The 23,349-nt window shown below is 41.4% G+C and overlaps 2 protein-coding genes across 2 annotated transcripts in view; one reads left to right on the top strand and one right to left on the bottom strand.

The window, feature by feature from the left end:
- dnah5 (dynein, axonemal, heavy chain 5) overlaps window positions 1-11,704 on the top strand; it is a 78,174-nt gene extending 66,470 nt beyond the window's left edge. Inside the window, exons 83-87 of the mRNA XM_084027936.1 lie at window positions 4,684-4,899; window positions 5,778-5,990; window positions 6,746-6,898; window positions 8,926-9,157; window positions 10,774-11,704. Coding sequence (XP_083884062.1) covers window positions 4,684-4,899; window positions 5,778-5,990; window positions 6,746-6,898; window positions 8,926-9,157; window positions 10,774-10,925 — 966 coding nt within the window. The 3' untranslated portion in view covers window positions 10,926-11,704. The remainder of the gene's footprint in view (window positions 1-4,683; window positions 4,900-5,777; window positions 5,991-6,745; window positions 6,899-8,925; window positions 9,158-10,773) is intronic.
- Window positions 11,705-11,854: 150 nt separating this feature from the next.
- adcy2a (adenylate cyclase 2a) overlaps window positions 11,855-23,349 on the bottom strand; it is a 54,528-nt gene continuing 43,033 nt past the window's right edge. The window contains exons 17-25 of the mRNA XM_084027937.1: window positions 22,760-22,873; window positions 22,485-22,669; window positions 19,417-19,501; window positions 17,406-17,564; window positions 16,513-16,659; window positions 16,110-16,220; window positions 15,906-16,020; window positions 14,346-14,470; window positions 11,855-12,751 (exon numbers count right to left, since the gene is read on the bottom strand). Coding sequence (XP_083884063.1) covers window positions 12,599-12,751; window positions 14,346-14,470; window positions 15,906-16,020; window positions 16,110-16,220; window positions 16,513-16,659; window positions 17,406-17,564; window positions 19,417-19,501; window positions 22,485-22,669; window positions 22,760-22,873 — 1,194 coding nt within the window. The 3' untranslated portion in view covers window positions 11,855-12,598. The remainder of the gene's footprint in view (window positions 12,752-14,345; window positions 14,471-15,905; window positions 16,021-16,109; window positions 16,221-16,512; window positions 16,660-17,405; window positions 17,565-19,416; window positions 19,502-22,484; window positions 22,670-22,759; window positions 22,874-23,349) is intronic.

The following is a 23,349-nucleotide window of genomic DNA, read 5'->3' as shown; positions in this document are numbered from 1 at the left end:
CCCCTTTCCAAGTAGCACTTGGTACATAGAGGAGAAATGGAGTGGCCAATTTTGTTTAAAATAATAGGAGTAATATGCAGCCTGTGAAGTATCTTGTACTGAGTTTCTCTCAACCGGTTACAGGTAGATGTAGACTTGATCAGGCGTATAGCTGACAGCCAGTCATCCTCTAGATATTCGTTATTCAAGTCTTTTTCCCATTTGTGAGAGATGTCTGGTAAATAGTAAGTGACAGAGGAACCCAGAAGCGAACAAAATGATGCTATAAAATGTTTTCTATTTTTGCGCTCTAGAAGAAATCTCTCGACATCGCTATAAGAGGTGCTGGTAGGGAAAGAAGCGTTCTGTGAGGATATAAAATGTCTAATCTGTAGATACCCAAAAAAGTGCTGTTTGGGGATATTGAATGTTTCTTGTAACTGTTGGAAAGATAGAAAAGCATTATCTTTCCATAGATCGCCAATTACATGAATTTCCTTGTCCCTCCAAAAAAGGAATGTAGGTGAGTTAACACCTGCAGGAAAGTCAGGATTGTCGGTTATGGGAGACAATAAGGATTTTGCACTTCTTCTTCCCAGGTATTTGGATATATCACGCCATATCCTGATACTGTTGTAGATAATAGGATTACATTTTATTTCCGGATGTATCTTATTTGTTACACAGGTGATTAAACTCCACAGGGAGTGAGGGTGGCAGGCCCAAGAATCAATACAGGTCTCTCTCTTAATATATGAATGTAACCACTGCCAGAAGTGGCGTGCATGGCAGGCCCAGTTATAAAACAACATATTAGGCATAGAGAGACCACCTGTGTCTGTAGGTAATTGTAATATCTTAAGCCTCTGCCTAGGTTTCTTGCCTTGCCAGATGAATTTGGAAAACGCCTTCTCCAAATCTAAGTTAAGTTTTTTGGACAGATATAATGGGAGCATTTGTAAAGGGTATAGGAGTCGAGGGAGCACATTCATCTTAATGAGACTGATTCGACCGAACAGTGATAAAGGTAAGTTCTGCCATCGCTCCAGGTCTCTTTTGACTGAGGTACATATAGGTGTTAAGTTCAGTTTCTGCAGATCTTTCAGGTCCGAGGACACCCTTATCCCTAGATAGGTAAAGCCAGACCTTGACCACCTGAAAGGAAAGTTATCCTGAACATCTGTAATATCTAGTGTTCCCAGTGGCATAGCTTCAGATTTATTAAAATTTATTTTATAACCAGATATAATACTAAACCTATTAAAGATATCTATAATTGTGGAAGTTGAGAGCTGAGGAGAGGATAAAAATAAAAGGATATCGTCTGCATATAAGGCAATTTTATGTTCGTCATGTCCTATTGTTATTCCCTTTACCTCGGTATGGAGTCGGATAGTTTCAGCTAATGGTTCTAATGCTAAGGCAAAGAGGAGTGGGCTGAGGGGGCACCCTTGGCGGACACCCCTTGCTTTCCTGGTTTTCTTTAAGCCACCCTTGAGAAGAAATCAACCATACCTTCACATTGTCAAAGTATTTATCCTAAAAGACCAGCTAGAAAACATCTATTGCCAGCTACAAACTCTCCAGGTGAACTTATTCCTCAGTCGAGAAAAACGCTACCTTCATGTCAAGTAGTTTGCTGCCTTTTCTGCCTTTTTATTAGATAGTTATGGTGGAATGATGACAGAAAAAGGGGCAGGAATAGATGCAACAAAGGTAATTGTTGCAGCACAACAAAATATTGATGTCTTGTATTAGTACCTGTAAATCACAAACATCTCATCCAGCCACATAGTTGGCTTAGCTTTTGGAATGTAAGAATATTAGACAGAGTTTTGTTTTGTGCATGTCAGATTTCTTAGCCTGTTTGCTTTTTGGGGTTGTAAATAGAACTTTGAAAGCACACGAGTAAAGTTCTTATTAACTTTATTCAAAGCAGGCTAATATTTATACCAAAGTAGGTTATATAATGTGTAACCCCAGTCCCATGTAGCTAGTAAAAATTAATTGCTAAACAATAAGGGTGTTGTAGTACAATGGGACAGGGCCTGATTTCGTCTTAAAATGGCGCTTTGTACCTGTGATAACTGGGTTAGTGATATAAAATAACTTGGCGGTGCCTCCAATAACTGGTTAGAAGTAAACACAAAATTTGGTACTTCCCTTGAACATACAAGTTCACGTTAACCTGTTATATCACTTGATATATAGAAAGTATCACCTTTGCAATTACAACACAGGATTGAGTTGAAACAACCAGCCTTATTTATTACAAAAATCTTTGGAAATTAGTTAACTGGTTCACTGTTGACCTTTAAATATGCAATAATAACAGTGTTCAAAACTCTTTCACAATATGCTCTGGTAGGTTGACAATTGACCCGTGATGAATACACAGAAAACAGGTAAAATCAGAATTACTGAAATGTCCACAGCCCTCACTCACACACACATTCACACCGGGCTATTAAATGTAAATAAAAGAAAATGTTGCGGGCCCGGTCAATGCTTGTGAGCGTTGTGGCCAGAAACAAAAGGCCAGGGGCCTCATTTATAAAGCTTGCGTACGCACAAAACGGGGCTGGAAAGGTGCGTACGCCATTCTTCACGCAAAGGTTGTGATCTATAAAAAACAAACTTGACGGGAAAGTGTGCGTACCAAAATCAAACTTCCTGAAATACTCAAGCGATTGAATACATGTTGGTAAAGGAGCAGAAAGATGTAATTTACCTTCAGATCAGACCACTTTTTCGTAAATTCCGCCACCGTCCGCTCCGTCCCACTCACGCCGTGGACAGCAGCAGCAATGTGTTGCCACTCGCACTGCTTCTTTTTATTCGTTATTATTTTCCGGGCCTCCACCTCCCCAACAAGTGTCTCTTCTCCGTTTCTGAAAAGTTACGTTTCTTCGCTTTTTTCCTGGCCTGTCGCCGTGATTCACCACACGGAAACGATTGCATGCTGGCTCATTAATATGGTAAAAAGTGGGCGTGTACAGGGCGGGATTCAGGTACACACACTTGTAGGTGATCCTGTGATTTATAAAGGAAACATTGCGTACAGCTTGCGTGCGCACAGTTTTATAAATCAGATTTTTTTTTTTGGCACACGCAAACTTTAGCTTTTTGGCGTACGTACACTTACGCACAGTTTTATAAATGAGGCCCCAGTTCACTGGGTTTAGCCAACATAAACAAAAAGCACGTGCACAGTTAGAAGTGTACTCACAAATCCACCACAGTGAGAGATGAAGATTGGGGAATGGGGGAAGGGCAATGGCAAGTTGCAGTTGCAGCGGCACACGCGGCGGCGAAACGTGTTCAAATACAGCAGCTACAGTCTCTCTCCAACGGTCCAGGGCTCTCCCGGTCCTCACTCTCTCCATCTAACGGCAAATGTCCAGTCCTGAATCACATAATTAATCTTAGTAATTAGGCTACAGGCTAATTCACAGCGAAAAGCCCACAGTATTTAATAAATGCGCATTAGCTAGCTGCAATGCAGAATGAACAGTATGAAAGTCTATGTCTAAGTCTAGCAATTGAGCTCATCTTTTACACCTTCCAATCAAACAACAGCACCAAATACATTAAAACACATGTATTTACATACACATCACCCACAGAACGACTCTTCGTCAGTCTTGGAAGTTAGGAGTGTTATTTTACTCTTAGCGTTACAGCTATCCTGCTTGGATGCCAAGAAGGCCGCTTCTCGCTGTCGCTAACCTTGCAGCGGCACGGAGGTGACGCTAAGCACCTCCTTCCTGAACAAGGTGAGGACAGGATTGGTTCAGGACTACAAACATACCAACAGAGATGAGAGAATAAAAGATGCTTCACTGCCCCACAAACAAACGTGGTCTTTGGGTATTTGTGGAGACAACCAACCAAGAATGATTGTAGATTGTAGAAAACTGTATATAGAATGAATGTTTAACATATAACTAACACATTTTAAACATATTTACATTTCTTGAACTGTTATTAACAACATAAACATTTTAATGTCTGCATTATATGAATGAAAATAAGGGTCACAGGGCTACACCTGATTTATTGGGAGAAACCAAGCAATTCTCTGTGAATTCAGACATTCTACACCCCAGTACTGCGCAACTGGAATGCTTGTCTTTTTCACAACCTTTCACATAATATTTCTCCACCAGTGTGACAGTTCAAGTGTGAGATTGGATTGAATCACGCTCCCAAGATCAAATCTCGAATAGTTGACTATTCGGGGTCACTTGGACGGGGAGGAATATCATGAATTCCCTATGCGTTACACTGTCAAGGTGAAGCGCTCCACTGGAGGGTGAAAAGAAGCAGCTGGTGACATCAGAGGAGACACTTGGCTGTCCGCTCGTTACCCCGGCCAACAGTGGCTTAGCAAGGATCTGAACAGCAGTGTAGTCCAAGGGAAATACGTATTTGAAACCGAGGTAAAACTGAGGTAAACAACCCTAAAAAAGGCAGCACATACTGTAAACATCTATTCTACAGTCGGGACTGTTTCACCCAGGAGCTCTTTCATTCTGTTTCTGTCAGCTCAGTGTGAGGTGCTAAGCTGCTCTATGGAGGCACTAGGGTCCTCTCACAGAGAGTACACGGATCCCATCTCGGCTATGTCTTTCTAAAAATATGGTGACAGATGCAGCCGAAGGGACCTCCGGTTCAATAACGGTTGCTGTTTCTCTTTTACAGTCTCTGCCAGCCTACGACACTCCAGAGGTGTTCGGTCTCCACCCGAACGCGGACATAACCTACCAGAGTAAGCTGGCTAAGGATGTCCTGGACACCATCCTCAATATTCAGCCTAAAGACAGCTCATCAGGCGGAGGGGAGACCAGAGAGGCCGTGGTGTCCAGGCTGGCTGACGACATGCTGGAGAAACTGCCTCCTGACTACGTACCTTTTGAAGTAAGCCAGAGTGTGTGTGTGTGTGTGTGAGAGACAGCGATGGATAAAGAAGAACAAAATTGGCCTGTTTAAGTGTCACTTGAGAGAAAGTGAGGTGGGGGTGCAGGATAGCTCAGTCTGTAGGGTTGGCGCCCCATGTACGGAGGCTAAGTCCTCACTGCAGCGGCCCCAGGTTCGAATCAGACCAGCGGCCCTTTCTGCGTGTCGCCCCCCCCTTTCACTCTTACGCTGTCCTCTCTGAAGAAAGGAAATAAAAGGGTCAAAGGAAGAAAAAAAAGTGATGAGAATGTGACTTTTCTGAGGCGAAGTGCAAAGCTAGTCCTGGAAAACTTGGCATAACTTTCACTTCCATCTGCCTGTGTATACAGTATATTACAGCAGTAAAAAAATAGTCCCCCCCCCCCAAAAAAAAAGAAATAAAATTAGGGAAATTGTAAGGATTATAATGCCCAATCGAATGGAGGGTAATACAAAAAAATGGTCAAAGAAACAACAAATCATACATATAGAACCCTTCCCTCCTGTTCCCTTCTGTTCCTTACAAATAGTGACTATAGAAACCTCACATCCTGTGCTCAGTTTGTACCTGAAGCAGTTTGTATGAATTATCCAGATAAAAAAGTGAAAAGCTTTCAACACTAAACACTTCAAACACTTTCAAAGTCGCAAATGGATCAAACGACCTTTCTTCTTTTAAAGAAGTAGAGTGGAGGTAAACAGAATTGTAGTGATTCCAGGTACATTTCCAGCTCGTGAACATGTCTTTTTGTATCGAGGTACCAAGCCTGTGTGTGTGCGCTCATACGTCTTCAATCCATGCATCATTAATCCTTCAGAAGCTTCAGTTTCATCTCCGTGTTTGATTTCAACCTAACCAGGTGAGAGAGCGCCTCCAGAAGATGGGTCCTTTCCAGCCCATGAACATCTTCCTGCGACAGGAGATCGACAGGATGCAGAGGGTCATCGTCCTGGTCCGAAACACCCTGACGGACCTCAAGTTGGCAATCGATGGAACCATCATCATGAGCGAGAATCTGCGGGATGCCCTGGATTGTATGTACGACGCACGCATTCCTGCCCGCTGGAAGAAGGTTGGTTGAGGCAAATGGCAAAAATAACCCTCTTAATGGGAACAATCATCTTTTAATTCTAAGCTATTAATGCCCTTTGGTTTTAAATAAAAAGAAGAAGCCACTTTAGGGAGCCTGGAGGCACAAATCAATATCTAAGGTCTTTGTATTTATATGCCAGTGTAGTTTCTCTAATATTATTATTGTCCACAAGTAAGTCAAGGTTTTGTTTTCGATTGCATCAGATATGCTCATCATCAATGTCTAATTTCTCTGTAGTCCTCACTGATGCTCCTCACCTTTGAATTACATACTTTATTTTAAAATGTTATCCACAGCACACAAATCCATTACGGCGACAAATGAAAATGACTCTTGCAACAAACAAAGTAGATGGAATTGCGGTGATATTTATATTGAGATGAGGGAAAACAACAAGGAAGTATGACTTGGCATGACTTTTCTCAGATCTAATATTGTAATCATTCTGTTGGCATTCAAGCCGTGCTCTCACTAAAATCACATTCATCATTAGAATCATTTAGATTTGAACGGCTTCCTTGCTGAGCTTCAGAATTGTTCTGCCTGCAGTGCTATCTCCTTTTGGCCCATTTGCCTCCGCTCGGCTCTATTTTGTTGCTGAATTCTTCTTTATTTTTTTTAATGATGATTCTCAATCCATTCTTCACATCTTCCTGTTGTCTTCTCCTCTGATCCGTCGGGATGACAGCTCTGTGTTTGGTTGTAATGCTTTGCTGGCGTTGCTTGTTTTTCAGGCATCGTGGGCCTCCAGCACTCTGGGGTTCTGGTTCACAGAGTTTCTTGAGCGGAACCGGCAGTTCCAGGCTTGGATCTCTGAAGGGCGGCCCAACTGCTTCTGGATGACGGGCTTCTTCAACCCGCAGGGCTTCTTGACAGCAATGAGACAGGTACACACCGCTACAGGCTTCCTACTTACCCATCATGCTCAGACCAGATGGCACGCCGAGGGAGAAACGGGCACGGACACGCACGCACACACAACCCTTGGTTTGAATACTAGGGACATAATCTGAATGTTTGATCCTACATATGTTAGAACTTCTAGAAATGTATCTATATATTTGACTAGATTTCTGTTGAACATTAAAAAGTGAAAATGGATGATATGCATTTGAGGGCAAGTCGTTGTAATATATGTACCGGTATACTTTCCTTTTCCTTTATCAGTTATTCATTGTAAACTGCAGTGAACAGCAACTTTTTATACAGGATATAAAGTTAAAGGCGCCATATGTAAGAATGTGGCCAAAACGGTACGACACTCAAATTCAAAACACTGCGGCGAGTCGTATCCGCCTCCCCCTCCATCCCCTCCCCTCCAGACTCGAGGTTGCCAGAGCTGTTGGCGTATCCTCCGTCAATGCTGCTAGCGTCCAGCCAGATGCCGGATGCCCGTAACAGAACAGTGCTAATGCTGCTAGCGTTAGCTGTGCTGCTAACGTTTGTTTCTATGATCGAAATGAATAGCGTTATTACTCGACAGTTCAAAGAATTCGAAATGTCCATCCCCGTCAAGCTATGATGCTAACTTAGTTAGCCAAGCTCAACTTACCTGTCTAGGAGAAGAGTAGCCAATCCTGCATCCGATTTCAAATTCCTCTCAGCTTTCTACTGTCTCCACCGTTCAAATGCATCCCCTATATAGACCCTCGCTTTGCCTCGGTTTTTATCTTGGCGTTTTTGTGAATTATAACGAGCTCTTTGGGGTTTCGTTGCCTCCGCCATTGTAGCTCAGTCGAAACTGGCAACCCGTGGTTGCTCGGCAGCTGAGACTCTACTGACTGCAATGATTTGTAGACGCCGGTGGGTGGCGCCACGTGCCAAAACATGTTTTCAAAACATAAACATGATTTGCGGTCTGCAAAATATTTTTTTAAATGTGAATATTTTGGCTGTACTGTTGTTGTTGCTGAGTTCAGTATGTTATATGATCATTATTCCTGAGTCTCTATGACATATTAAGATGATTTTACGGCCAGTTGCTTTAGATTTCTTACATATTGTACCTTTAAACATAACCCATTTTCTTATACAGTCAAAAAGTTGAAAAGTATGGTGAGCTGATTATACTTCCTACAACCGACATCTAAGTAACTCAGGAACATGAACTTATTTTCAGGAATGATGGGAATTCAACACATATATACATATATATATATACATGATGCACATATTTTCACTTTAAATACTTTGTATCACTTCTATTGGGGAGGCCTTGCTTTTATACCACAGAGACCTAGACAGGGCCGCTGATAGCCATGCGTGCCCCGAGTGTAATTCCTTTGTGGTACATCTATCTCACGTGTGTCAATTCTTTCACAAATTATTTAATTTTAACTGTCTTTTGTAAGTCTGTTGCTGCCTCCACCAAGCAGGTTATCTACCTTTTTAGTCCTGCTAGTCTTATTGTTTAGCTTCAACAGATGACCAGTTGGCCTCGGTTATTGTTTTTTTTTTAATTATTATTTTAATCTGAATTTGGTGATGACCTGGAGGTCTGGCCATCATGTATAGTCACTTTAAAGACGTGAGTCCTGAGGACTGACGAATGTGTTCAGAGCCACCAAATCGGATTTACTTTGCAATTTAAGAATTTGTAGCAATTGGAAATCATTTCACATTGGTGTCCGGTTTATCTGACGACCTTCTAGTTTTGTTTATTCCAAGGGTTTTTTCCTTTCCAAAATGAAGAAAAAGTGACTGAGGGGATTCAGTACTCACATTTAATGTATTGATTGTGCTCTCTGCTCATTGCATCAACTCGATTACTTTCTGTTGGCACAGCTTGCAAAACCATTGCATAAATGGAGTGCACTTTTTTACACTATTACAGCCCTGTTGCCAAATGTCATTCATGTGTATTGTACTGCTCACATCACCACCACCACCACCACCTGTGGATTTGTCGCTGCAGGAGATCACTCGGGCCAACAAGGGCTGGGCTCTGGACCGCATGGTGCTGTGCAACGAGGTGACCAAGTGGATGAAGGATGACGTCACGCAGCCCCCCGCGGAGGGAGTGTACGTCTACGGCCTCTACCTGGAGGGAGCCGGCTGGGACCGCCGCAGCTGCAAACTCGTCGACTCCAAACCCAAAGTCCTCTTCGAGATGATGCCTGTGATCAGGGTGTACGCTGAGAACAATGGTGAGGTTGATTATCTAAGATTAGACAGAGATATTTTTGCAACGTTTAAAGGAGTCATAACCTGGTTTTATACGTATCCAGCCCCCCTTGGATCGCTTTGGATCAATTCGTAAAACTTATTAGAAAAAAAAAAAAATTTTAATCAAACATTGAGCTTGTTCTGACCCTTTTTCGTACCGCGATTTTATCACGCGAGATTACGCGCGAGGTTTTGACTGGTCCGGATGTGCATTGTATAATATGTAATGAGGCGCGCGTTGATTCGCCGCAGGAAGGACAGAGCCGGGGGGGCTTGCCTGCATGCAGACTCCAAAACATAAACAGCCCCCTGTCATGGCGCACACACTAAATGACGAACCTTACGGAATTCAGGCATTTATGTACGAACCAGAGTCGGAACCCGAACCGGAGAGTGAAGAGCCAGAGACGGTTGAAGAGACACGTTTACAGCAGGACGTCAGGTAGCGGACGGGGGGGGGGGTTGGGTGGTGAAAGAGGGGTGGGCTTATGCAAGTAGCCTCCACGGTGACGTCACCGTAGGCGCAGAATCAAAATCTCGTGCTTTAGGAATGCACACCCTTGTGTGCTATTCCTGTTCGGAAAAAGAGCAGAAGCGAAAAAACGGCGCCACTTTCAAACTCCAGCCTTTCAGGCAAGTTTCAACTGAGGTCAAACACAGATATGCATGTTTTAACAAGAGAAATTGCGATTTCCTGGTGATGACTCCTTTAAGTTAAAAAAAATAGTGTATTTTGATGATGATGTCTGACTCTAATCTGACAAAGCAAACGCTTTAATCCCGTTATGTCTCGACAGGATCGATCTTTCTAGTCTCGGTCAGTCTCAGTCTTCCTCTCTTGGTCCCTCCTCAACGTTTGCACCCGGCACACTCATTCAGAATGGATGGATGTAACATTTAAATGTCAAGCAGACTAAGTGTGCGATTTTGTCAGGGAACAGATAACCAGCCGTGTGTAGCAGAGTGTTTGTTCTGGATAAGAGCAGACTATATTCAGGAAGGCAGCAGAGAGACGAGCCCCAGTGGACGCCTGCAAGTGATGCTGCCTGGGAAATGAGTTAATGATCCAATGATACACGTAATGCGGTTTGTTTACACCGTGTCCCCTCTCAGCTTTTCCCATAAGAAGGCTGCCTGCTGGGTTAGAGTGTGTTTGCCAGTGATAGGAGACTGATGAGGGATGTTTTTGTGGTCGCAAGGGCATCTGAGCATGTGCGTATTGAAAACACCTCCACTCAATTGTGACTTGCTTCAAAATACTAATTTGGTCTCTGACAGTCTAACAACGGCCTAAAAACCAAAACCGATAAGGTGGTGGTGGTGTAGGCAATAAACAGATGCTCTCCCCCTGAGTAAAAACAAATGTGTTGTTGAACACAGCTAGGTGTCCCAATGGCATCTCCTCACTGATTTAAATATATAATTGACGTGAAATACTTCCAGGTGTAACAATGTTTAATTATGACCTTAATTAAGAGATGACTTGCACAGCTGGTGCTCTGCTCCATCAGTTTCCATCAAAAAAATTCTAGTCGCCGGTTTTGATGTTCATCTTCAGCAATGCATAGCCAGTGAGTGTTGTTTTTCTGTGTTGCAGGTGTGAAGGATTCCCGCCTCTACTCCTGTCCAATCTATAAGAAGCCAGTCAGGACCGACATGAATTACATCGCAGCTGTAGATCTGAAGACTTCACTTCCTCCAGAGTACTGGATCCTACGGGGTGTGGCACTCCTCTGCGACGTCAAATGATCGCTTCATCGTGAGAAACTCTTGTAGTATGTTCTCATCTCTCTTCTCATTAGTCAAATGTGTCTGCAGGATATTGTAATGGGGGGAAAAGGCTTCTCAAAGCAGCATCGTTGAAGGACTTTTTTTTAAGAATAAAAGCGATCCCTCTCACAGTGAAAGACAATCTGTCTTGCATATGCAGCACATGTCAGGAGTTGATATCAAAGCATGTGTTTACTTCAGTCAACAGAAGGTTGAAACAGAAACTACCAAATTGGATCAAAACACCACGTCAGTGTTCTGTTTTGTTGTAGCTTTCACACAATTTCACAAATATCAGTTTCAGAATCATTCCAGTGTGAAGGGATATTTTCAGTCTCCTGCTATTCATTGTAAATGAACTGCACATCATATAACACTCCTTTCATGTTAATATGCTGGGAGTTGGTCATTTGTAAAGAACCTGACACAAAATAAGATGAGAAGAAGACAGCAGACACGACTCGCTTTGTGGTGCAGGGAATCAATCCCCCCAAGATCTGATTTCAAAGAAAAAAGTCCATTCCTGTCGAAAGTACCCGTGACCGAAGCGCTGTCTTCTTTTAACAAAATCAATGCAGAGGTGATGAATGTTTGGAATGGACTTTTTTTCTTTCTTTGAAGAAGGGAAATAACTTGGTAGGACTGAAATACATAGAAATTTTAATGAAGTTTTTTACAAAAACAATGGCATCATAAAACATCAAAACACTTTTTTGGTAGTATTTTCTTTTGTTACAAAACCACCGTACCATATGCACTCTAAAGCTACCCTGTACACACAACAGGCTCGTGTTCCTTAAATTTAAATCCTCTCACTAAAATCATCTCCGTCAATGTTGGCTGGACAGAAACACATTTTCCATTTTTTAACCAGGCGTCTGACCTAGGCCATAAAGACATACGTGTAAACAGTCAATGAAGACAGGATGATTAAAGTACAAAGACCGATTTGGGAAACTTGTCCCTACATGAATAAAACAATATATTCATATATTGTTTTTTTCTGCTTTTCTTTTTATGGACCACCTGCAAAATACATCCAAGACTTCGTGCTCTGGACAAGGTTGATGGAGTTATGTACACAGATGTGTGCCTCCTTGTTGGCTGGCTGTTTTTTGTAAACAGGACCAGCTTCTCCTGTGTTACAGTGGTCATGCAGTTTGCCCTGGTAATATGTCCTCTGCTGCCTATCTCAGATCTTCCTTCTGTGGCCTTTTGTATCACTTTGTAAAAAAAATTGGTTCAGTTGAGGGCACGCACACTTTCTTATATTCCTTACAGCAGCTTGTATTTTCCGATTATAATTTGTTCACTTTGTCCCGTTGAGTGACGCGAATATCGATGTTTCCGATTTTTCTCTCTGACTGACGTGTGCCATTGTGGCTTTTCTGGGTCCAACATTCAAACAGTGGTCCGGGGGTTATCGCCTACTTGCTGTACATGCTACACTGACAGTTACATACAGCAAGTGACTAAGTGTATACTACAGCTGTGGCATGGGTAGCTTGCAATGCAACATTAAAACCAGTCTTTCCTCCTTGCAGTGCACTTCGTGTTTCACACTTTGTTTCTGTTCCAACAGAAATGAGAAGATCAAATATCCTTCTGTAATGAACATCTGTTATTTTGCCTGTGTAACTTCTGAACCAGTCCTACGGCATTACATTCCCTTGAGACAGTGAGCGGGTCATCTCTGTGTGCACAAAGTAGGTCTTGAGGTCTCCTTTGCCCTTGACGTTGATGATGCCTCTACAAGAGCACATGTAGCCCAGGGTGAGAAGGATGCGACTCGTTTCCTCGGTCACCTACAGGGACAACCAGATGGGTTACGTCCATTTAGCTCATCTTAAACAGACAGAAACAACAGAATTAAATAGCTACAGGCAAAGATGGTCAGCTCTTCAAATAAATATATTTCCCGAAGCTAAGTGAAACATCTGATGACCATTAACTCCGAAGCAACAAACTCTTGGTATATAGCAGTAATTGCATGTTAGCAGAATACATGTGGACATTTAGCGTTGTCTGAACACTAAACTGTAGATTAATTCAATCACAGGTGTGTTTCATCACACAGGATGGGAAATATCTATGTGCTACCTTGGAATACCTCAACATTTCTAGTTGTTGCCTCGCATATCTTAAAATATCAAAAATAAAATGGTCTTATACATACAGGTATATCAATTCAATTTGAGCTCTGTATATAACCAAGTCGAGTGGGCTGCTGTGGAATGTGATAAAAAGGATAAACCACTCCACCCACAGCTAATGCAGGGAAATAAAATGCGTACACTGAAAACCATTAAATAACATGGTGCACTGTTTCTATGGAATAGAAGAACGTTGAGCTGCATTTATAAACATCACTGGATGAAAACATCCTCTGTAGGTTTTAAAACCTAGGAAATGTAGAGAATTACACACAAACACAATTGGGAGAAATATCTGTGTGCCGTGTTGGAATAACACAAGATGTCTTATTGTTGCCTCTACACATCGTAATATCAACAGGGAATCTCGGAATACAATTGAAAGCACTACAGCTGTGCTGCACTGCACAGCAGATGGCTCTATCAAATGTGTGCGGGCTGTGAAGTGTAATACAGCCCTCTGAAGCAGGAATGATTCCCACAGCCACATGCCATGCAGGTGAAAAACCATTACATCTTATCAGCGCCCCGGCAGGGTGAAAATCCAAGATTTGATGATGCCACATGACGTTGAGATGATGTGATGTCCTCGCTGCCAAAAATAGCACGAGCAAAGGGAATAATATTATCTTTTAAACATCTGTGCTGACATTTAAAATCTCCATATAAAATGGAACAGAGCTGCTGCTTTGAAAGAACCTGTCAACTTCAAACCCAATGTGATGTTTGACAGATACAGAGACTTCTCAAACCGGTTTGTTCTTGAATGCATCACAGAATATGGCCATGGCTCGAGTTACTCTTTATTTCTGTTATTTTCAACAAATCACAGAAATAGACAAACCAAGAAGCATTTATTCATCCAATGCCAACTTTCCTGCCCGGTCTGAGGCACTCTGCCCAAAGTCCAGTCATCCCTTCTGAAGATGTACATCTTTGTGGAACTCCCTAGTATCCAGCTTATATTAATTCACATTATTGTTGGGAACTATTTTCAGCTGGATGGTGTATGTGGGATTGAATAAAGCAGAAACTAGAATTACCACCTCAGCATTGGATGCCTTTGTCAACCAGTCATGGTGCAGTTTACGTCGATATATGTCTAGAACATCATCTTTTACCCATCTTTATTAGCTCTATCTGATCAATTAATACTTGAGTCCAGGTGGACGTTTGTGCTAAATTCCTTCAGGCAGTCCTGAGATATGACGTTCAAGAGGACGGCGCAGACATATGCCTTGATTACCTGTATTTTCCCCAGGACTCCAGTGCTGTCCATTCTGCTGGCTACATTCACTGTGTTTCCCCAGATATCATACTGTGGTTTCTGGGCTCCAATGACTCCAGCAATCACTGGGCCATGGTTAATACCTGATAAAGGAAAACCATGCAGTCAGCAAACATTCCACATGTATCTCTACCATTGTTATATTTTCAGATTCTTGTTTTTTTTTTTTTATCTGAATGGAAAATTAGAGTACAATAGACCTATAATAAGTAAGTATTAAATAAGTATTTGGTGCACATTTAAAAAAGATATGACATAACCTTTCCAATACATTTTACCATATTGAGTTATCTAACACCAAACACGTTTACTTTAATAAGATGCAACTAAATCAGGAAACCCCAAGCAGATTATAACTATTTTATTTCTATTGCTGATGTCAAACAAGAAAAAGATTCAAATAAATTTAGGATATTACTTGATAAATTATTGAGTGCAGCCACAGTGCAGCTCCAAAAGGCCTTTTGCAAGAATCAAGAGGGGGGGGGAATCAAAGCTTTTCACAAGATTTCATCAAAACATGAGATGAAGTGGAAGCTAAATGCAGCTTAATCCCCAACAGTCCCAGCACCTCTGCTAAACAGGCTCTGAAGCGTTTCGCAGCACTCCGATGACACCATGCCTCCCTTCAATCTGGCTTTTGAGTCAATTTCCAAATTGATGGAAATTGCAATCTGGAGGAGTGAGCAGGCAGCACACACAGGCACACTGCCAGTGGTTCAGTCCAGTCCCAGTGGGGTGCTGGTGGAGGCTTGTATAATTCTCTAAGCATTTCAGGCCCTTCTGAAGGCAGCGGGGATGTACAGTCAAACACACGCACACTGCAGAGTTAATGGAGCATCCCATGCTGCGAACTTCACAGACAGGTTGAAGGTATTGAACTCTGGCTCTTGTCGCATGCAGGGAGCTGGGATCTGCCTGCCATGCTTTCCTCTTCAACTCTGCCTCTAATGCTTTAGTCCGTCTCTCTCACTGTGCTGTCATGTTGCCAAGACTATACTCATGGTCTTGCTGCAACCATGAGTTTGATTTCTTGTTATTTTGACATCTCCCTCTGTTTCTATCAAGATAATGACAAGACCATGATGGCTACATGTACACATCAGTATATAACATATCATTGGACATATAGTCAAGAACCCGGTTCTACGTGATGAAGCCCCAGTTAAGTGATTCTAAACAGAATAATGACAACATGATTTCTGCCAATAGAATGACAAGCCAGTAAGCTGGGAAATTGCTGTGCTCTCATCTAATTTATCTGCTGCATTTCCATGTCTGACAGACAACAACAAAGTATATTCAGAGCACTTAATATTTTCTCTCCTGGCTATGTGGTCAGTTACAGTGACAGGTAAAATTATGGTAAATTTATGACTGCAGTCACTTTTTGAAAAATGTAACGTTACGACAGCCAAAATGCCATTTGTGGGTAAGAAGTCATTAGTGGCTAAAATATTTATTAAACTTAGTCTCTCAGCTCTTTGCTTATCAATGTTTCTTTTGTGTGCAACTCACCAACTCTAAGTTTGAAGTCGTTGAAGGAGTGTTTGTTGATAACATCCAGCTTCCCCACCAAGGCAAATGCAAACTCTACCATGGTCCCTATGTGCATGTACTGCCTGTCATGCTCCTGGGTGAGGGGGGAAAACAGTAACGCAATTAATTCTAGTGGGAAAAAAAGGTGAGATGTCAACATATGAGTGTGTGAGATGAGCATACCTGTGATGTGTACTCAGGCCCAGGTGATGCATTCAGCCCAGTAGCAGCCATGTAGGTACTGCCAATAGTCTTGATCTTTTCCACACCACTGAATTTAGGTTTGGAGAGCAGCTGCACACACAAATACAAACACAATTCACAAAACAGCTAAAACAAATGAGACATAAGCGTTTGGCATACGTGATATTACATGCACCCAGAGACATACAACATTTAATTATGAATGCAGTGTATGAATTTGTAACGAGGTTTAAATGTAATTTTCAGTCAAACAAAGCCTCTCAAAAAGAGACACAATCACATAAATCAATGAAACCTACTGGAAAGGGTTTCCCTGTTTGTGTCGGGTATTGTGATGCACATGTAGGATGTTGGGAAGACTGTAGGAGTGAGGGTTAATTACCTCATCAAAATCAGCAATGATTTCGTTGAGGAGCCTGAGGCACTCTAGTCCTTCTTTGTTGACGTCGGATTCAGTGTAAAACTCTTTAAAGTCTGGGATGGAGGCGAATATGACACACACCAGGTCATAGGACTGGTGGTACAAATCCTGCACGACAAAAAACAGACATTAGCTTGGACAGCTGCAAAACAATGTCATTAAAAAAAGACGGTCATAAAATTGATAAGCCACACAATGCTTTAACATGGATGAAAAACAGATGACAACACTGAGGAATTGAATGAACGTCAGCTTCGGATCACGGTAAGATTTTCTGTTTCTATATTCAAGCTTATAAATGACTGAGTGAAAGTAGGCAAATTACCGACTACCAGACTTTCTCCTGGATCCCATTTAAGTGCAGGAACATCATTTGCTGACTCTTCATTTTAAATTGTTGCTGCAGAAGCTTTATTCCTATTTAAAACCCCATGACCTCCAGGATAGTAGTCCTCTAAACTTCCTCACGATGTAAAACTTTACTTTTCACAGTTTACACTTTGAAAAGCACTCCGAGGATTCAGGATGATGAATGAGACAGTCTCACAGGCAAGTTAGCAAATCCACCCGTCTCTCCCAGTGTTGTCATCGTTATGGGTAATTGGGTAATGGATTCCATTACGTCAGAAGTGCCCATTCCATTTAAAAAGCACACACACACACACACACACACACACACACACACACTATGTACATATTTCAGAGATATTGTATTTACTTGGAATATGGATTATTTTTTTAGGTAAGCTGATGCTAGATCATCTGTCCCATAGTAGCTGTTGGTCAAAACGTAATTTACATGATACTGCTCATCTACCGGTATATATATAAAAAAAATAATAATAACTGCCTACCTCATTCTTCCAGTTGCGGGCCAGGAAATGTTCTGCAACGTGTGCGGGCAGAACGTTCTCCAACAAAACCCGGTTGAGGTTCTCCATCGTTTCAATCTCCTCACACTCCTTCTTGAACTTGTTCTTCCACAGAAAGTCTAACCTACAGTAATATTCATTCTGTTACAAGAGGACACAGAGGTGAAGAGACTGAAGGTACAGCTGTACAGCTTGCATCCATCAAGTCACAGAGGAAAGTAGAAACAGCCACAAAATGCAGATTCAAGGCTTAAAGACTTATGCTGAAAAGAACGGGCTACACATTTGACACGTCGAACACGTAACTTTCGTCAAGACGGACAGAATTATGGTGATTTAGGTGGTTTTGGTAAAATCACAAATGAAAAGCCACAAAAAATGATTGCTTTAGTGACACGACATGAGCAACACTTTTCGATGGACTCAGTGTAAGGCCAGGCACAGGTGAGGAATGACTTTCTCTGGTTAGAATAATGTGGGTATAATTTGGCGTTTCATTTTCTTCAACTCAGGCGCTCTGTGATGATGTCTATGTTTAAGCCTATTCCTGAGCAGAACACGGTTTCATCTAAATTCATAAAAACAAATCATCGACCGAGGAGAAACATGTTTGTACGATGATCTGATGGGAAAATGATCAAGTAGAGAAAGTGATGTGATTGGATTTTATAAATACAATAGCTTTTGACAGTTTCAGGGGAAAAAGAGGGTGCAAAGACAAAGTGTGGATCTATCACAGTAATGTGTCTGACACTGAGCGTGGTTATTTTTGCTGTCGAGCCTTTTCATTGAGCTGAGGAAAGAGTAGTTTATCTTCGGCACATTTATTTTCTGCTCTAACTCAATTTGCCCAATATTCATATCTAGATGCTTGGCTATTTATAAATCCAGCAGCACCATCAACCCATTTCCACATTTTGGGAGACAAAAGTCTGAAGCATTCACAGAAACAGAAGTTCCCAATGGGAATTCAAAAAGTGTGTCAACAGCAAATTTAATCACACTAAATAATGCACATGTTCAGTGTCTCTGTGATGTTGGCACACTTGAAATGTCCGATTATGTTTCGCGTGTGTGTAGTATCCGTATATCCGCTCATGTGGTCAGTATTCTTTTTGTGGATACAGTTCAGCCCCCACTGAAAGACCACACTTAGTGGCCAAGCTGTTATTTCAGTGCACTGTAGGATCCAGGGGATTAGCTGCATCCCATTTAATGATAACGGTCCAATGGAATGGGAGGATTGTTGCTACAGTGATGGAACAAAATATAAAATAAAGTGATTTTGTGCCTACTATTTTATCTAATTAGTTTATTAATGCATGTAGCTATGAAATGCAGCTTTTTTACCATCCTGTTCTCATCCACTAAAATTATATCCATTTGTTCTGTCTACCACCTGATTCCATGTGAATTCAGCATTACAATGTCTTTCTTCCTACTGTTACTTTAAATACATATAGTTGACGGTAGTATCTTAGACTGTACTGCATCTCCAGATGACAGTAGTATCCAAGTAGAAACACTCGTAAAGTACAATAAGTACCCTGAATAAACCCCAAATAGTCACACACTACACATGAATGAGTAGTCTCTGCATCCCCTGGCTTCTACATTTCAGACTCCACCTGTTCAACCATGCTGATGTAAATCATTGGCCCATTGTAAGTGGGAGATGATAAAAGGGTTAAACAGATCCCTGTGGAATCCCTCAGCAGCAGGGATGTAACCGATCAAATTTAGCATGAGCTCCCCACAACCTTCACAAGCCAACAGGTTAAGTAAGAAGGATTAAGATAATAAATCATTTCAAGCTGTGAGACAATGGGAGAAAATATGAATCAAAACAGTAACAGTTACACCAGGACATAAAACAAAAACAAAAATAGGGAAAAAATAAATCATGCACTGGCAATGTTTTACAGCTGCGAAGGTGAAAATGTGCAGACAGATGACAACATCATTCAAACCATTCTATATAATGTGAACTTACCTGTCTGGCAAGCACAAGCAGAGTGATGAAGAAGATAAAGAGGGATATAGAGCCCATACTCTTAAGGTCTTTCAGGACTCCTGGTCTTGAAGGGCAGAGAATAAAGGAAGACGCGTTTATGAGTAGAGAAAGTTAGAGAAGGCAAGAAGACAAAGATAAAGACAGAGATAAAGAGTGAAACGTGACAAAACACAATAGCCGAACGCAAGGGTGAAAAAGTCAGCAGGTGAAAGTAATAGTTAATTAAAAATTCCGATCGCAATCAGTAGCCTGTGACATGTGTCACATGAATGGTTAGTAGACCATTTTATTCCAAGCTGTCACTCGGTTAAGACTGTCACTTCTGCTTTGCTGTGACAAGAGCTTGTTTACATTTGCATTCCAGTGGCCAGGGTGCGTTCACAAGGAACGTTTTCCAAGGAGGCATGAACAACGCGGTAGTGTTCCCCATCTACAAACATTTGGCACTAGTATGAATACACAGCTCTCGTGTCTCAGCCTTCATCAAGGAGACACCTGTCCAGGGCAGAATAAGGCAACCAACCAAGATAGTGTACAGCAGTTACACGCCTATGTCTCGTCCTGAACACGCAAACGCACTACTCTGGCTACTGTATTATCATTTTATTTATTTAAGGTTTATTTAGTCATGGAACGTGCACATTAATAAACATGCATGTAAATGCACCAGAATTAGCCAAAAAGGCTATTTTTAATCGGTTGTCCATGGGCTGATGTTAACAGGCACCTAAAATAAACTATAAACACATCATCGTACAAGTAAAAGATAAAATGACACACACAAAACATACTGAAAATATGACAAACAACATGAAAACATAATTCACCTGCCATAATAAAATGAAAGACGGAAAGAAAAGCAGTATGGGGCAGGGATGGTATACGTATGACAGTCGCCAGATAAAGCTGACAAGCAGAGTAGTTAATGGTGTGGTATTGTGTTTCTTTTGTACACACTCGCAGTTCCATAAAAAGCCCTTAACATACTGTAAAAACAGATTATGTTAAAGAGATTAAAATGCACTTGCTATCTCAGTTAAATCTGTAATGAAACAGATTCTTTATAGCAGTGTGAAGTCCGAATTTAAGCTGTGAACGTATGATAAGACTCAAACAGGACTGTTGCATTCAATTTTCCGCAACCACATTTTGCATATTAATGGACACTTAGTCTTATCTAGGGCAGAGCTCAGCAGACAACTGAGAAAACAGCCTGCAAGTGCTGCACTTCCCTGCTTCATTATCTAATCACTTTTTTACACAGAGGACAGACATTTTCACATGAAGATAAATTGGAGATTGAAAGCACACGGACAGGAGGCATAATTTAATTTAGTTTCAGGTGAAAACTCCTAATGGTGACGGATAGAGTTTTACAAAAACAGACACATTTCCAAAGCTTTTAAATTAATGAATTCTACACTTTCCCATTTGTAATACTGCTGATCAAACGTGAGGTAGTTATGACAGTCCCCGATGCATATTATTATGACGGGTTGAAGCTACTTTCCACACATTTTTTAGGTTTGAAAGGCATGAATGCTCACTAGGCATGTAAATGTGCTGCAAATGTCTGAGACTTGACATTGGACATCATCATACATATCACACATTGCATATCTGTATGACAGAAATGCCAAAGCAAACAAGATATTATTCATTCAATTGAGTCATTTTTAAAATTAATTTATAGTTTAGTTTTAATTAAGCATTTCATTATTTTACGGATTGCTACTGATTATTTTACCTACTTAAATAAAAAAAAAAATAAGTTTGCCTTGTCAACGGCATATATAGCAAATGGACAGGTACCTTTTTAAATTTAATAGGTCATCTTTTTGAAACACTGGCATACTGAAGTGTAGTCTAAAACACACAAGTGCATTCTCTGCCGCTGTGACCAAAACGGCATGAAATTTATTGGCTTAGCAGGAGGGAAATATCCTTAAAAATCACAATATGCTATTTTAATTGCTTTGGACAGGAAAGTCAATAACCAAAAACACAACATCTTCCTCTGCTGCCAACCAGCCCAATTTAGACAAACAGATTGTCCACTAACGATTAAGTATTTTGGATATTACATCCAAAATAATTAATTTGCAAGTAGGACTTTCGGCAATCTTTTAGAACCTCATCCTTTTCCAGTAAGGCCACAGTGGGTGTTGTGTCAATATGTCTAAAGACCACATTTGCCATTCAGCACATGTATTACCTCATTCCTTTGCACATGTGTGACCCTTACACTGCTGGGGACTGGAGACAAAGTAGACAAACTTGTTCTGCAGCCTCCATATCATGAGAAGACAATGTGATGTTGCCAGTGATTTTTAAGTGTAATGTACACATCCATCAAACTTGACACTGGTGCTTGGTTGATGCCATGACAGGACCCGATTTTGACCACAACTCCTAGCAGCCACTTCCAGAATGGAAGTTTTGAACATAGCCCACTCAGATTCCATGTCCCAAACCTCCCCAGAAAAAAAGCTCTTCCAGAGGTGGGAGTTTAAGTCCTTGCGGACAGAAGAGTCTGCCAGACGTTCCCAGTTCACACGCTTGGGTTTATCCATTGTGTCCAATGACGATACGAAAACAAAGTCGATCATCCAACTACACTTGTGACCCTCCCAATGCTTGAACATGGTTTTTGTGATGACATTCAAGAACAAAGCACCACACAGGTTCAGATGAGGCAGGCCATTCCTCCCAATCACTCCCCTCCAGGTTACTCCATCGTTGCCCATGTGAGCGTTGAAGTCCCCCACCACCTATCAACTCCAGGAAGCCTGCATCCCCATTTTGGCAAGTTCCATGATATTCTTTGTTTCACAGCTGATTCCACTTTCATCAATTAAGTACACAATTCCAATTTATTTTCTGCATTGCGGAAATGCTATGGTCCTAGGTTGAATAGCAGATGGCCATTGTCTTAACCAAGCTACCGTTTCCCTTCTCAGGCTACCTCAACATTCTCTTTTCATCCACCATCAAACTCTAGACCATTATTCTTCTGAACGGGATTTATTTGTCACCGTCTAACTTACCTGTCCAGGCTTTCAGTCTTGTACAGAAATCTGCTGTATTCATCCAGCAGAGAGGCATGTGTTTGTAGAATAATGACGTTGTAAACCACCACAGCTGTCAGCATGATTATCATCTTCAGCTCGTAGTTTATTCTCAGGAACACGGAGCAAGAGATGAGGCCCAGTATGCAACTGTAAATGAAATACTATAGAGACAGACAGTTAGATTGGCTGATTTATTTGTTTTAACAAAGACAATAATGAATTTACGGAGAATGATGCTAATTTTCACTTACGGGAAGGTAGAAATTGTTTTTGCCTGTGAAGGCGATTACTTGTCCATTAGGGTAAAACTGCGTTTCGTTGGATGAATTGTAAACAGGAGGCAACAAATTGTCTTCCAAAAAGAACTAGGAAAAGAACACAAGGTCAAAAGAAATTAAGGATTTGTCATATCTTTGGATGATAGTAAATAAAATATATTTAAATCCAACATAAAAAAAATCCCCCACGCAAATCACATGCCAATTACAAACACACTTTCCCTGTCTGCAGCTCTGTACACCAGCATGTGAAAAGACAAACTTGCCTAAGGTGTACTTGCAGGGGGAAGAACAGAGTCTTGTTAGATACAAGGTCAATAGTGACAACCATTCAATAATGTCCTTTAATGTGAACCTGCAGGATAAGATGAGGATTGGCTGCCACATTGAGCAAAACCAAGTTAATTTGGCTCATCTGCCCTGAGCGACTGACCCGCGTCAGCCACAAAACAAGATTATAATCTCTGGAATCGATTTGTGTGAAGGTCTAAACCAGGGTCCTGACACCGTGCTTTATCACGCAACTGCCCCTACAAGCCTCAGGCTGCTATTTCACCTTTAAC

This window comes from Eutrigla gurnardus (genome assembly GCF_963514095.1).
Source record: "Eutrigla gurnardus genome assembly, chromosome: 14".
NCBI classification, from domain to species: domain Eukaryota; kingdom Metazoa; phylum Chordata; class Actinopteri; order Perciformes; family Triglidae; genus Eutrigla; species Eutrigla gurnardus.
This window is presented reverse-complemented; position numbering and strand designations above follow the sequence as displayed.